Source organism: Enoplosus armatus, chromosome 3 (assembly GCF_043641665.1).
Source record: "Enoplosus armatus isolate fEnoArm2 chromosome 3, fEnoArm2.hap1, whole genome shotgun sequence".
In the NCBI taxonomy this organism is placed as follows: Eukaryota; Metazoa; Chordata; class Actinopteri; order Centrarchiformes; family Enoplosidae; genus Enoplosus; species Enoplosus armatus.
Genome location: NC_092182.1, coordinates 12,847,134 through 12,862,398, shown reverse-complemented (window position 1 = coordinate 12,862,398; position 15,265 = coordinate 12,847,134). Strand labels below are relative to the sequence as shown.

The following is a 15,265-nucleotide window of genomic DNA, read 5'->3' as shown; positions in this document are numbered from 1 at the left end:
ATAAATGAATACTATATTATGTTTCGGGGAATATTGCACTATGAAACAACAAATTACCTAAAGAACAACAAACAAAAGTCTGGCCCCAAGCAGCCAGGCTATGCCTCTCTCCATATGCATGTTATAGACATACTCCAGTGATTTTCTGGTCTGGGGAGCCGCCTCTGAGCTTTTGTAGAGCTGCTGTGCAATTGGCTGAGTCAAAGCCTTAATGGAGACTCCGCCCACGAGCTTGACAAGCCTGGCCCCGCGCTGTCAGCCACAGTTATACGTGTTGCTTTAAGTCCCAGTGGACGGAGTTTACTCTGACAAACACCAGCCGAAAACCGGAGAGGACCTGCAGCAGCGGAAAGGGACAGGGGACAGTTTTCCAGAGAGGCGAGAGCTGATCGGATGCTGTGGATAAAACAACATTGGCAAAGGTAGGACATGTTTATCTTATAAGTAGTAAGGAGAGTGATGTGGTATTATTAAATACGACGGCTGGAGATGATATTTTTTTAAGTTGCATCACTGCATGCACCACAGGAGCTCTGCGTTTAGAGACCTGGTCCTTACGAACAGCTACCAGGCTGCACAACAAACCTTTAAAATATTAACATCTGATCTTTGCTTGTTGCAGGTTTCCAGTGTCAAACCGGACTTGATCTCCAGGAGAAGAGAGGAATTTAAGTCAGAGGAAAACAAACAAAGCGTTAGTCCTCTTCTGTAAATGGACACAGTGAAGATCTCGTAAAGGACACATATTTTAGACTCCCCTTGTGCCCTCTCCCTGGATATCCCTCCACTCTTTACTGCGCGCCACAGAGAGCCACAGAGATGGATGTGGCGGCTGATCAGCCCCGCTGGATGCATCATCACGCCGTGCTGAACGGACAACACCCGGACTCTCACCACCCCGGCCTGGGGCACAGCTACATGGAGCCCACGGCGCAGCTGCTGCCCCCGGATGAGGTGGATGTTTTCTTTAATCACCTGGACTCACAAGGAAACCCGTACTACCACAACTCTGCCAGGGCCAGAGTGTCCTACAGCCAAGCGCACGGTAAGATGGAGCCATCACACAGCAGTGCATCTTCAACAAACACACAGAGGCTCGTAGCTGGCTTTATAGTATAAGTATATACTTTTTCTAAAAATAACTGTCCCCATGGTTTAGTTGTTGTTTTTCCTATGATAATATTCAGGTCATTTTTATGTATTTTAACACAATCAGAGTATAAAACATCAAACGTGCAGTTTTCTTCTGTTTGAATTCTTTTCTGGCTTTATTCATAAATACAATGCTGCCCACGAGTCTGATGAACTGGTTTGTTAGCTGTCGTATTTTTTTTTAAATCTATATTTGCATTTTATGTAGACGATCACCCAAGTGATAAAATATCTTGAGATTAAAAAGAGTTTACGGAACTATCGCACATGTGCAATCAGAAACTGGATGTTTTTTAAATGCGTATTTTAGTCTATTTTTGTGGATTTAGGCAACTTTGTTTACATGTTTAATTCAGGCCAGTGTGTCCAGTGAATCAACAAGTCTCGGTTATTATTGCATCCAAACTCACACTCCACAGAAAACAACGCACAGCTCCACTAACAGCTGAATGAGCCTGTCACCATCTCTATAATAAATACCCCTTTGTGTTATTTCACAGCTCGTCTGACGGGGACTCAGGTCTGCCGGCCTCATCTCATCCACAGCCCGGGGATTTCATGGCTGGACGGAGGGAAAGCAGCCCTGTCGGCCCACCACCACAACGCATGGGCCGTCAGCCCCTTCAGCAAGCCCAGCCTGCACCACCCGGGCTCCGCGTCCCCCGGCGGCCTCTCCGCGGTCTACCCGTGCAGCAGCAACTCGAACACGGTCTCCGCGTCCTCGTTAACGCCGCCGTCCCACTCCAGCCCCCACCTGTACACTTTCCCCCCTACACCACCAAAGGACGTATCGCCGGACCCGGGGACCGCGTCTCCCTCCGCCACCAGAATGGACGAGAAGGAATCTATCAAATACCAAGTGTCGTTAGCGGAGGGGATGAAGATGGAGGGCTGCAGTCCGCTGAGGAGCAGCCTGGCCTCCATGAGCGCTCAGACCCCCTCCACCCACCATCCCATACCGACGTATCCCACCTACTCCCTCCCGGCTGCACATGAGTACGGCAGCAGTTTGTTTCACCCAGGCAGCCTGCTGGGAGCCTCGTCCTGCTTCACCCCCAAGAACAAAGGCAAGACACGGTCCTGCACCGGTGAGTCCACTGGGAACCAGAGACTCGTCCCAAACATAAAACTAAATAAATGTGAAAATACTCAGACAGTATTATTGTCTGTGAGGTTGTAACGATCTTATCAAAGGTCTACTGTTTCGAGTTAGAGGCATTAAAGTAAAACTAAACTAAAGGCAGTGCCTCTCTATTACAAAGTAACTTAATATATTTTTTTAAATGTCAGATTTACTATATAATATTACTCTGAGAGAATTATTTCACGACCACTTGTGACATAATGTGCACACACAAACATATTCAAATCGAAGTCGTTTATGAACATAAAGCAGATCGATACGATTATTATCACACAACTCTTAATGAGCCGATGAAATGATCAGAGAAAAGAACATTTAAACATTTAAAGGAACTACATTTATGAATAAAAACAAAAACCTTAATAAAAAAGGAAACTCTCCTGTAATATTAACCCATTTAATTAAAACAGCCTGTAAAAGCCATGTAATATATTCCAAATGTAACCAGATCAATTTCTTTTGATTTCTTCTGTACGCCTCCAGCCTGATGTAATGTGCAGGCTGTGATTTGAGCATCAGCAAGCTTCCCTATAATTTTGGAAATTGTATTAAAATAATAATAAATAATAACGATAATACTATTATTTTTTTCAATAAATGCTTTGAGAGGCCTATAAGCCTGCACTCCTCAGTCCTCCAACACAGAGCGACTTTGATAATCCTCTTTTGTTAACCGTGACTCTGTAATTACGCCTGAGCTGGCTGCAGCAGCACAGTGAACTGGATCCAGCCCAGAGGTGTGAAAGGAAGATCCGCAGGCGCTCACAGCCAAAACCTCAGTATTCAGGCTACAGTCGCTTCTCTGTTACATAAGACATTAATACATTGTCCTGATTGTTATTTGATTACAGAGCAGGAGACTCCCAGCTTGAGCCTGATTGAGTTTAACCAGTTTATTAACTGGGATACAGTGCAGGGTAACCTAAACTCCCTTTGAATTACTTGTTATTATCAAACAAGAGCTGAGAGCTGAAAAATATATTTTTATGACTTTATAATTACAGATTATATGCCACTGATTGTTGTTATTAAATAAAAAAATATATCTTCTAAAAATATTGACTTAAATATAAATATTAAAAGTCTTTAATGGTTGTTGTTTTCCTCATGAGCTTGGGCGGGTAACTCAAATCTACTCTTTTATTTTGTGAAGCTGAATTAAATGGCTCTGCTTTTATAAAATAAAATTAGTATTTAAAATAATATTTAGTGATTGTACAGCAAACTGTGGTTGTTTTTGTGCTTCTGCTAATGCACAACTATATAAGAGTCCCTTTATATACCAGAAAAATACATGCAGATATTGTTTCTTTATCTTTACTCTCACAAACAAAGAGTCACAAAAGTTAAACACGACACATACTTTATTCTACATTTGAAGCTGGTGGAAATGCTTTGCTTAAAAAAATCTGACCACACAAATGCACGTGCATGCACACATAATTAATTCATATGTAAAAACTCACTTCTGTAGGAAAAGATGATGCACACACACATCTTTACAGTTTGGTGACCGAACACACAATCATCATTTTGAACAAAAGTGGATCAAAAAGTAGCGTGAATTTGTTTTCACAAACGTCACTGTTTGTTGTTTTTCAGAGGGCCGCGAGTGTGTAAACTGTGGAGCCACCTCTACACCTCTGTGGAGACGTGACAGCACCGGACACTACCTGTGCAACGCCTGCGGGCTGTACCACAAGATGAACGGCCAGAACAGACCACTCATCAAACCCAAACGCAGGCTGGTGAGTCCCATCAGTGTGTAAGAGGGAGCGAGAGAGTGTGTGTGTGTGTGTGTGTGTGTGTGTGTGTGTGTGTGTGTGTGTGGAGGTGGAGGTGGCAGTAAATAAAACGAGTGTAAGATGGAGGGAGAAGGGGGGGTGGAGGAGGTACAATCCCAGGAAAGTTATATTTTCCCAATCAGTTTCCAGGAATTGTGTTTGTGGCTCACCTCTTGCTCTTTCAGCTCAGGCTGTTAGCAGAGGGGGACTATCTGTGTTGTTTCTGTTATCATTATTACAGCTACTTGTGATACAGTGGCTGATAGCAGGGCCAGAGCTCCATCCCTCAGAACAACACCGGGCCTCGCTGACAGTTCATGGCTCATAATGCTGCTGGGTTACGTTTGTTTTTTAATTTGCAGGGCGAGGTGTTTACGTGAGGGTTCGTTTTTATTTTGACATGTGGGCAGCAGAGCGTCACTGTCCCGTGAAAACCACATGTCTCCAAATTTGGGGATTTAAAAATGTTCAAATTGCCATTAAAAAGCCATTGGATCATGTGGAAATGCATTGTCACAAAGCTGTAAGCAGGGTTGTTTTTATAGCTCATGGAAAAGTTGACATTTTGGAGATACGTGGTTTTCAAAGGACAGTCTGTCTCAGTGCAGCTTTGGAGTCAGATATTTCCCATCATGACCTGCTTCAAACATCAGTCTTGCCCCCACTTCATGTCACACTCATCCTATAAAGAACATTAAAACTGTTTGTTCAGAAATGCAACACCAGGTCAGAGCAGTCTGTTTTAAAAGGTGAAAAAATACTTGAAAGCCAAGTATGCTATAACCTCTTAAAAATGAATTGCATAATTCATTTTTGACATTTTCTGGACTTTGGCTTCTAAGATAATACTTGACATAAAATAATTGTTCATACTAATTGATAATTCTCATAATAATTTCAAAGTAAAGCGATATATTTGCAGCATCAATGTTTTCATGTAACCCTGTGCACCAGGACGCAGCTATGAAGTCAACACACACTGCTCATTAAATCAGCAGTGGCCTAATTAACAGCATACGGCAGCGGGCCATCTGACCTTTAAACCAGGACTTATGGAAATGCTTTTAAACTGTTTTATTTTGAAGGAACCCTGGATGAACTCGACAGTGTGAGTTGGAAAAAGCGAGACAACAGCCCTCAAAGCAGTATTTGTTCTAATGAGAGCAGCCAAGAAGCATTATTTAATCTAATAAAAGACAAGTGCAAAGGGTATTAAGGCTAATCGACAAAATGCATTATTTTGCGAATATTGTGATTATAAATTGCAGTCAACCATAAAAATTAGTTTCAGGAACTAAAGCATTTTTTTTATTCACCTGATTTGTTGACGCATGCGGGTTAATGTGAGTTAATGTGAGTTAATGTGAGTAATAGGTCTAAATCTATCCGACCTGCAGACCACGTATGCAAACAACGGTCTGCTTCATACTAAATATACGAGCATTTCGCTATAATGGCGTTTACAGCCATATATCAGGCCTGGCTTCCGTGTGGCTCGGCCGGAGAGCGTCTTGTGTTCAGCGGCAGCAGCAGCCTTCCAGTTGTTTCCTATCCGGATGTCTGACCGGTCCAGATAAAGCAGCGGGACCAGCGCCTGTTTCCTCCCGCGGCCGCCTATCTATAGGCTCAAACCTCATTTCATAGTGGTCAAGCTCTCCGTCCACGACAGAGAGAAAGTACAGCACAGTGAACATATAAAAAAAAAAGAGGGGGTTGGGAAAGTTATGGAAGCTGATGTATGACCTCACAGGGCAACCATGGGCTCTGTTGTCTGGATTTTCAGAGTATTAATAGAAAATAAATCAAATTATTATAGAAAATAACCAAGTTATTTCATATTTTGTTAAATACATTTATATAATAATACATTAGAACATTTGGACAGAGGGTGCAGTGTATTAATTTCCGGTAGTGGAAATAGACTGAAATAATCAGGTGTGAAGAATCCATCAGGACTGACATGAGGCTGTCTGAGCTCCTCACTCGTCACTTTAAACTAGTTAAGTACAGAGCTTTGTGCATTGAGCATGTGGAATAACAAATATACTGTATCAAATTACCATTCCCCATGTGACAGCTTGTTTATATATTTCCATTTGAAATCTGCTGTCAAAACATTGAGGAGGCAACTCCCACGAATCGCCACTTAAAGCTGCAACAAAGAAAATGAATTGGCAACAATTGTGATAATCAATGAATCGTTTTTTCTTTTACTTTTGTTCATGTTCTAATGAAACATTACAAAGATGTACTGGTTCCAGCCTCTAAAATGTGAATATTTTGGGGTTTTCTTGCTCTTCTATGATAGTAAACTGAATATCTTTGGGTTTTGGACAAAACAAGACATTTGAAAACGCCAACATGGCCTCAGGGAACGTGTGATGGGCAGGTTGTACGCAATTTATCTGAGTTTTTATAAGTCGAACAATTGATTCATTTATTGATTGAAAAAATATTCCGTAGATAAACAGAATACAAAGCTCAACTAATCTCATACACTGTACATACTGAAATACTGTATATCCTTGAATGTATTCTTAAACTGACCCATGCTGTGTCTCCTTGAGCTAATCAAAGCTTATATTTCTCAACAGTCTGCTGCCAGGCGAGCCGGCACCTGTTGTGCTAACTGTCAGACGACCACCACCACGCTCTGGCGGCGCAACGCAAACGGAGACCCGGTGTGCAATGCCTGCGGCCTCTACTATAAACTGCATAACGTAAGTCTTTGACTGCTGATCGCCAAGTTGGGCCCGTACAAAGCCGGTGGGGTCAAGTAGACGGGAAGTAGGCAGGCAGGTTACACTGATTGTTGAGGGATAAGAGAGGCAGAAAAGAGAGAGAGGGTTGTTTTACTCTCAGACACTGTTGGTCTCGTTGGTTTTTTCTTTCTTTGTGCTTTATTGTTTCCATGGTAGGCGTAATCCCCTTGAGAGTCACAATGGTGGGACTGTTGTTGAGTGGGACTGCCATAAGGCCAGTCTCCATATGAATAGCATTAAGACTGGAGGCATCAACACAGATAATAGGTACCAGGGATGTATATTTTTGGATGAATCTGATGATGTTTTTGAAAAACCAACAATGGATTGATCCCACTAACAAGTCTGTGTATCAAAAGCCCGACAGGTCTTACTCCTCTGTGCCATAGAGCTTCATTGTTTTCCGTAAACTATTAAAACACATAGATGAGCTCATTTCAACATACACTATCCTGGTTCCAGAAATACCGACTAGAGAACCAAACGTGTATTAATACGCAGATGAAAATAGTCCCAAACAAATGCACAATTTACACCTCTTTGAGTGACGTTTGCTACAAAGTACAGTGCCCAGCTGTTTTAGGAAATTATATAGTCTTTTTAGAAATGAAAATATATACTTGTAACCCATTTTTAAAGATTTACATCCTTAGTAGGAACCAATGGGCTTGGGTCTGAGTGTCACAGACAGGATGGGGAAGTAGGAAAGTATCATACAATAACAAGAATATTGCTTATCCTTTAAGGGCTTACCAAACTTAACTAAAGAACTCCCATGTTTAAATCTATGAATGTTTCATAAAATTCATAATTTGAACAGGTTCAAACTTTCCCTCCAAACTTTTAGGGATCACAGATCACTCACCTCCTCACTTCTCGCTTTCTACGCAGGTGAACCGACCTATGACCATGAAAAAGGAGGGAATACAGACACGCAACCGAAAAATGTCCAACAAATCCAAAAAGAGCAAGCGCTGCAGCGACAGCTATGAGGAGTTTTCCAAAAGCCTGCACGACAAGAGCTCCCCCTTCAGCGCCACCTCTCTGGCCGGACACATGTCCATGGGCCACCTGCCGCCTTTCAGCCACGCTGGACACATGCTTCCCACGCCCACCCCAATACACCCGTCCTTTGGGCACCCGCACCACCCTAACATGGTGACGGCCATGGGCTGAGAGGAGAGGGGTCAACATACAGGAACGCTGGGGAACCTGAGATGGTTATGTGAACGGGGGTGAGGGTCTCACTAGAGGACAGTGTGTACAATGTTACAGACACGAAGCTTGTGTGTCTTCGTCTTTGATTGTCTCTTGATTGATTATGCCAACGCTATGTTGGAGATCAGATGTATCGTGGGATGAAAGGACCTTTTAATTCCTTATCTATAGGTACCTATTTTGATGGAGGAAGACCGAGAGAGAGATATTCTGCTTCCTGTCGGCCAGGCACACACATATAAACACGAAAATGTCATTGCACCTCATAGTTTTATCCCCACTGGCAGCCTGATGGACTGCAGTGTGGTCCAGTATGTGTCGAACAGGTTTATAGTAACTGTGAATATTGTAAATGTGTGAGACCGCAGGGGACGTCCCAGACAGAGCAATCCCCTTCACAACATTAAATGAAAATATGCTGGATTTTTTTTTTTTGCTTATGGACAATTTTAAAAGGAATTTTCACAAAGGAAACAAGCAAACAAAAAATCTTTATGAATCCTAATTTGACACAGTTTTATTATAATTATTGTTATTATAATTATTATTGTTATTCAGATAATTTATTTTTACTGCCTTTTTTTTTCTTTTACTATATCACCTGAATCATAATATGGATACTGTTATCCCAGTTATGAATATATTTTTAGCTGAAGCGCTTTCTCTGAGCTGGTCAACATTTATACTCGTAACAAATAAAGACATCAAGTTTGTTATCCCATCTGCTCCTTCTGTTCAATATCCAATAATTAATATTTTAGTCTTCATGATCAGAACAGATATTCATGTGGTTATTTGTGCTGTCCTCTGGGATACTGGGACAAGGAACCACGTTGAACTTGAGAAACACATGAGTGCATGTCTTACTGATACTCTTCATTAACACACTTTTAGATGTTTAATTAATACAATTAAAATGCCAGTAACACCTATTTGTTTCATTACAATAACTAGCTTAGGTTTATCTTCCCTGCATCAAATGCTCTGTAGCTGTCTATGCATCCCTGTTTATCTCTGGAGCAACAGATTAAAGGAATAGTCCAACATTTTCGTGGAGACAGCTAGCTGTAGCTTCATATTTACCATACAGACATGAGAGTGGTATCAAAATTTTCATCTAAATCTATCAAAGCGAGTTTCTCAAAATGTCGGACTATTCCTTCAACAGCTTTTGAGGGGTTATCAGCCACGTTACCTTCACGAACCTGCTCCACAGGCGGTGCTAATGTCACTGTGTGAGGAGCATCATTGCAGCTGAACGAGGGCGAAAATATTATGAATAGTACAACCTCCTGTTAACACTTCTATCATCCTGCCAGAGTCAGAGAGTCTGTGCTTACTATTAGCTGCCTGTCACATAAAGCTGAAAATCTGGTGGCCATTGCATACTGCTGATAATAAAGAAACCATAAAAACCGAGCAGTGATGACTGAGAAAACTTATTTCCCCTACAAACTTTGATAAGACCGATAAAAACACTACAACATCTTCCCATTAACACAAGCCGCCATAGTAGTTATATTTATCAAACTATCGAAAACTCATGTCATTGTCTGACCAGGACATGGAGGGACTTTTGTAACACTCATCAAATCTCCTTGGCTCATCAATAAGCCGTCCCTGTCCTCTCCTTTCAGCACAACCTTTACAGACATTCTCAACAGTACAGTATCGATGCATTCAAGTTACCCCTCTAACCCTTGTTGACATGAACCACCACTCTCTAATAAACAGGTTACTTCACTGAGTGGTGGAGATTAGCGCTGTTGACAGAAATCGAGCAGGTTGAGCCATATGTTCCCACAATTACTTAACCAGTTGCATCTGCTCATTGGATAACACTCTTATGAAATTGGCCTTCTCATTATCAGCCTGTTACATGATGCTAGTCTGTCAGTTATATAAGACATTTCCTTTTACACACTAACCCTTTTATTATAATTGATGTATATTTCTCATCATGCTTTAGATTTTTCTCCTTTCCAAGCAGTTTTTTGCTCATAAGTTAAGAGGAAAAATAACCTACAAACACATTATCATCGTGTGGTAGTGTAGTGCAAAACCTTTTAAATCATATCACGTTTTTTAACTGTAACTGCAACTCTGCCACAAATAAAATACATTCACTGTGACATATTACCCATCTCAAGCAGGTTTGATTCCTTTTAATACCAGGATAAAACGCATGATAAACATTTTAAAAAGTGCGATATAATTCAGGAAATGGCGAGCAGCAATATAAACCATACACTCGACAAGTTTAGGAAATGAGGTAAAAACAATTTCAAAGTGTCTCAGCAGATCTGAGCTCGTCAGAAAGCAGAAGGCGGTCTCTGCCTCGAGATGACACACAGTTGAGGGTCAACCCAAGTGCAGCAGCATGCACCCTCCTCTCAAGACTTCCCTGACCTCTCACCCTGGAAGCACTTACTCTGTCATTCTTGCAGGCCCTCCCACACTGCACTCAGACTTATTCACAGACCTTTTTAAAATGTCATGTCCTCGCCGAAAATATGAGCGAAAGAACGAGACTTTCCCCATTAAGAGGAGATAAAAAGCAGCCTAGTGGGAAGAGTGAAGTCTTTTTTTGAGGTGAACCTCTCAGAGGACCTTTGAGGAGGTGGAGTTTGGGGACTGGGTGGGCGTCCTAAATCAAGTTCACTGGTGATATTTACAGCTCCCACTGAATGAGCACCCCCCTCCTTGGAACATTTGTTTTTCTACCAAACTCAATTAATGGAATCAAAAACAAGGCCAGAAGTGACTTCAGAGGAGTGAGTTAGCAGAGAGATGGTAATAAAGGGGATGAAAGGGGGGAAGAAGCAGAGTTTTATCCAGTTCAGAGCTCTAATAATGATGAAGGGAGGGTTAGGGTCTACCAACAGCGGGAGAAAACAACTCATCCACGTTATGTCTGGATCCTCAGATGCCAAAGTTAAGGTCACGTACATCAAAGAGCTTCTACTGAACTAAAAGACAGGAAGTGGTGAAAACAGGATTAAACACAAGTTAAGAAAATTCTATTTTAGGACTATTAGGGATTCTCTGGCTGCTCTCAGTTGTACAAAACCTTTAACGTAGAAAATCAGTAAAAACATGCAAGATATAAATGATCCTGTAAGTTCTTCATATTGCACAGATCCTTGTTTCCCTTGTTAATCACAGAAGGGATTTTGTTGAACAATAGAATTCACATGTAAAAGTGTAACAGTGCTTTCTCTCTGTTTTGAAACAAATGATTTCCTGTTGAAGGTAAAATAAAGGCCTCACTGTTAAAAACGTGAAAATATAATAAATCAGTTTTAATGCAGACTGTTGTGTTAATCATCATTTTGATTGAATCGTGACAGAGGTTTTGGGAGGCATGATGTGTAATGTGTAATACATTTGGCAGTCATTTATTTTAAATCACACAGGGTTACATAAATTGTCCCCTAAAACACACTTTTCTAAGTTGTTTTTTTTCTGAGAAGAAAGTAAGAATTCAAACATTTTCATCCAGAATAAGAACATTTTCAGTGACCATGATTTTCTGAGCAATTTTCAAGAGCCAAAAAGGTGACCAATAGGTGGATTTTAGAAAATCGAGTGTGACCCTGAAAAAATGTGCAGTCTGCTGATGTGGACTGTTCAACTAAACTGTACGGTTGTGTACTTCCTCTGTGATAAAGAAAGTGTAACATAGACAAGCCACCTAATGTAAGGACATTAATTTTGGCAGAAAACTTATAAATAATAATAAAATAACATTTTAGTCATAGTCTTTTTTAGTTAATTGTAATTGTATTAAATTATTTATTATTATTATAATCATTATATCTAATTATACTACACAACTGTTAGTAAGTCTGTCAAACAACGTGTATACACTGTGACGTCCGCAGCAGTCAGGGATGTTGTATCATCGACACATTCAGTACTGAATGCTGAATTTCTACGCACTCGTCCCCTGAGACAAATAAACCCGCGATACAGTCATTTAATTTTCAACAACATGGTCCCACACTGTACGCTTGGAGGACCAGGGGATGTGAGCTGTGTCCACTCTGCACCAATGGGACTCAATCTGGAACGAGCTTCGGTGAGATCTGGGTTTGACACACAAAGGTGTTGTCTCTGCTGGGATCTCAAGAGGACCGAAAAGACAGGGTACTACTATCAGTGATCCTCAGAATATGTGATAGCTGCGTCCCAGAGGAGAAATGAACGACACATCCCTGACAAAACTTTCATGTCCACAGAGACACACTGACATACTCTCACTGAGTCTAAGTGTGGATATGGAGATATGTCGAGTTCTAGTTTACGGCAAGGTACGGAGACTCTTATGGAGCACCTTAAAATAGGAGATAACATAATGTAGACAAATACGAAGTGAGATAAAGTTTCCTCCAAACAGGAACTAAACAAAACAGGAAAAGGAAGACTTACAGGAAACAGTTATGGCGATAAATTCTGAGAAAAGGGAGTAATCTGGGTGCATGTATCCCCATGTCACTCTGCTGGAGCAGGGATGCAGACCAGAGACACACACAGATGTGCACACTAACACACTCATACTGCACACACTGTACAGGCACACACACTCTGTGACTGTACACCGGACTCTGAAGAAAACATAGAACATGCTGACACACAGTGCACTCTCTTCGAAAAGTGGGACATCCTCCAACCACCCGATCCACAACCACTGACAAGTCCCTTTCAAACTGCTTTTCTTCTCCTGTCTGAGGCAGACAAATTCATCCCTCTTGTCTCTAAACAATCACCTCTTTTCTTCTGTCGGTTGCACCAATGAAAGAAGGAGGGAGGGAGGGTCCAGGAGAGAAGGAGGGAGGGAGAAATACATCTGCCCCACAGAGCTACACTGTAAGCACTAGGCTAATGTCCTGTGTGTTAGGGCCCCTGGGACTGGGCGTCTGGGCCCCACTATCTTATAACACAGTTGACAAAAAGCCCAGGGCTCAGCCCTCAGGAAATCTGAGAGGCGGGGTATCTAGGCCGGGAGGGCAAGAGAGAGGGAAGGAGGGACAAAACATCTCAGGTACGTTGCACCTGTGCTGGCCCATATATGTCTAAACGCCAGGGTTAGCTTGAAACAAAGTAGTTTGTACGACGTGTCATGAGACCCCGTTGGAAGTGTTTGAACCTGTTCCCAATGGCCACACTTGAAGGCAGGACTAAAGGCCTGCTGCCACGAGTCACGTTTCCATCCAAACTTAGTGCAAATTTCAACCAAATTTCCAGACAATAGGTAAAAGAAAATGGGAATTGATGTGCAAGAATATTAGGAGTTGGCCGCATCGAGATAAACAGCTGGTGCCGCCAATTCTCCAGGCAGGTGCCATTAAACCATTGCTGAAAAAGAGGGCAGCATGACATGATGTAATTAAAACAGCTCCTGTCAAACCTCAAATGAACAAAAACAACGTGGAAATGTGGCTTTTATATATTTTCATGTATTAATTGAATTACAGTCTCTTCATCACTCCATACAGATGGAGTGGAGCAGAAGCTTCATGGACGTTAAAGTCAAATGCTTCATGCTTTTATCGATACACCAACTTTTCGGCAACGGTTTTGATTATTGGCAAATATTACCATGTTCCATGTTACCATGTATTACCACTGTGAAGGTTTTCTGCTTTTCTTTGTCTTCTGTGATATTAAATTGTATATATTTGGATTTTAGTTTGTCAGACTAAACCTACAATTTGAGGATTTCAGTTTGGAAACAGGAAATTGTGATGGGCATCTTTTGACCATTTTATAGACCAAACGATTGATCGTTGGTCAGATGGTCAGATTATCCATTATGGGAAAGATGTTTGTTATTTGCAGCCCTACAATGGTTATTGAGACATTTCACTGAAATACAAAAATGTCAACCTTATGGTGATGCTGGAGGAAAAGTTAGGGGGCCACCAAAGTCAGTGCAGGAGCTGTGTAAAGTGGGCGTTCTTGTCGGATTGTTTCGGAAAGTTAAAAAATGTGTTGGATGCAGCCAAATCCAAATCCTGCATTGGAAAGGTGTGTGGGGAGGGAGGGGGTTTCCCAAGCTGTTTGATTATTGGACAAGCACACTGATGCCTTAAAATTCTGGGGTTACTGACAAATGTGTCAGCCAATAAATGTATTATTTGTGAATCCAAAGGAGGAGACAGAAAAGGGAACCTTGGCTCCTAATATTTGATGGGGGGGGGGGAGTAATGTGATCATCTTGTGACTGCAAAAACACCTCTGTGGTCACAGGTCAGGATCAGCTACTGCCCCCCAGCTGGCAAACATTCAGTGTTTTGCTCAAGGACACTTCAGCAGAGAGGGATCTGTGCGTCACTGCACACATGTAGACCCGCACAGCAACAATGCACTCACTGTAGACTCTGCTAATCTCCCTCATTGTGTTTCATGTCTGTGTGAGGAGATGCGACAGACGGACAACAATGTGATACTGGCACATACACACACACAGCTACCTGAAGTTCTCTGGACACCCTCGTTCCCTCCCGTCGAGGGGTGTAACTGTTTTATTTAGCTTTATTTAGATTTATCACATCGCCTCTCTTGTGCACACCCTTTCACTCTTGCTCACTATTTTACAGTTATCACTTTCACTCCAGTGCCACATAAATGCCACGTTTCATCATCCAACAGAAACATCTTCCTTTGCTGTCAACTCTGACTTCAGTTAAGTGCTTTGTGCCTTGAACAAATCACACCACCACATCCTGTGATGGCCATGAGCAGGAATGCTTGAGAAAGTGGAGATAATCATTTCTAGGGGTTTATGCTGGAGGCCAAGTGTCTCTGCTGTTAATGCTGCCTCTCAGCTGACCTCTCAGTGACCTGCAGAGCACACAACAGCTCAGAGCAGAGGCCCCCTTCTTTGCCTGGGGACCAATTATTGGAGAGCACAAGACGAAAAGAGAAACATGTACTGCCAAGAGAGTTACTGCAGCGCAACATAACAATAAAACAGTCAGAAAGGGGGAAGACGCGATGAAAGACGAACAAGGGAAGCTGTGAGAGGAATAACAGCGCGTTTGTACAAGAAAGACTGTGTTTGGGGCTTGTGTTTGTTGATGTAAGTGATCAGGTTGTCTTGAGCAGACGAACAACATGAACAACATTAGAGGCTCAGCACTGAACCACAGCTGCACAGCATACAGCTCATATGTTGCAACTCCAGCGATTTTTTTGCAGCG

At 41.9% G+C, this 15,265-nt stretch overlaps 1 protein-coding gene across 1 annotated transcript; it reads left to right on the top strand.

Annotated features, from left to right (window-relative positions):
- Positions 1-283: 283 nt before the first annotated feature.
- gata2b (GATA binding protein 2b) lies at positions 284-8,781 on the top strand. The gene is made up of 6 exons (XM_070901921.1): positions 284-422; positions 623-1,045; positions 1,653-2,240; positions 3,899-4,044; positions 6,675-6,800; positions 7,734-8,781. Exons 2-6 carry the CDS (start codon positions 820-822, stop codon positions 8,016-8,018), a joined length of 1,371 nt encoding a protein of 456 aa, XP_070758022.1. The 5' UTR covers positions 284-422; positions 623-819; the 3' UTR covers positions 8,019-8,781.
- Positions 8,782-15,265: the final 6,484 nt, after the last annotated feature.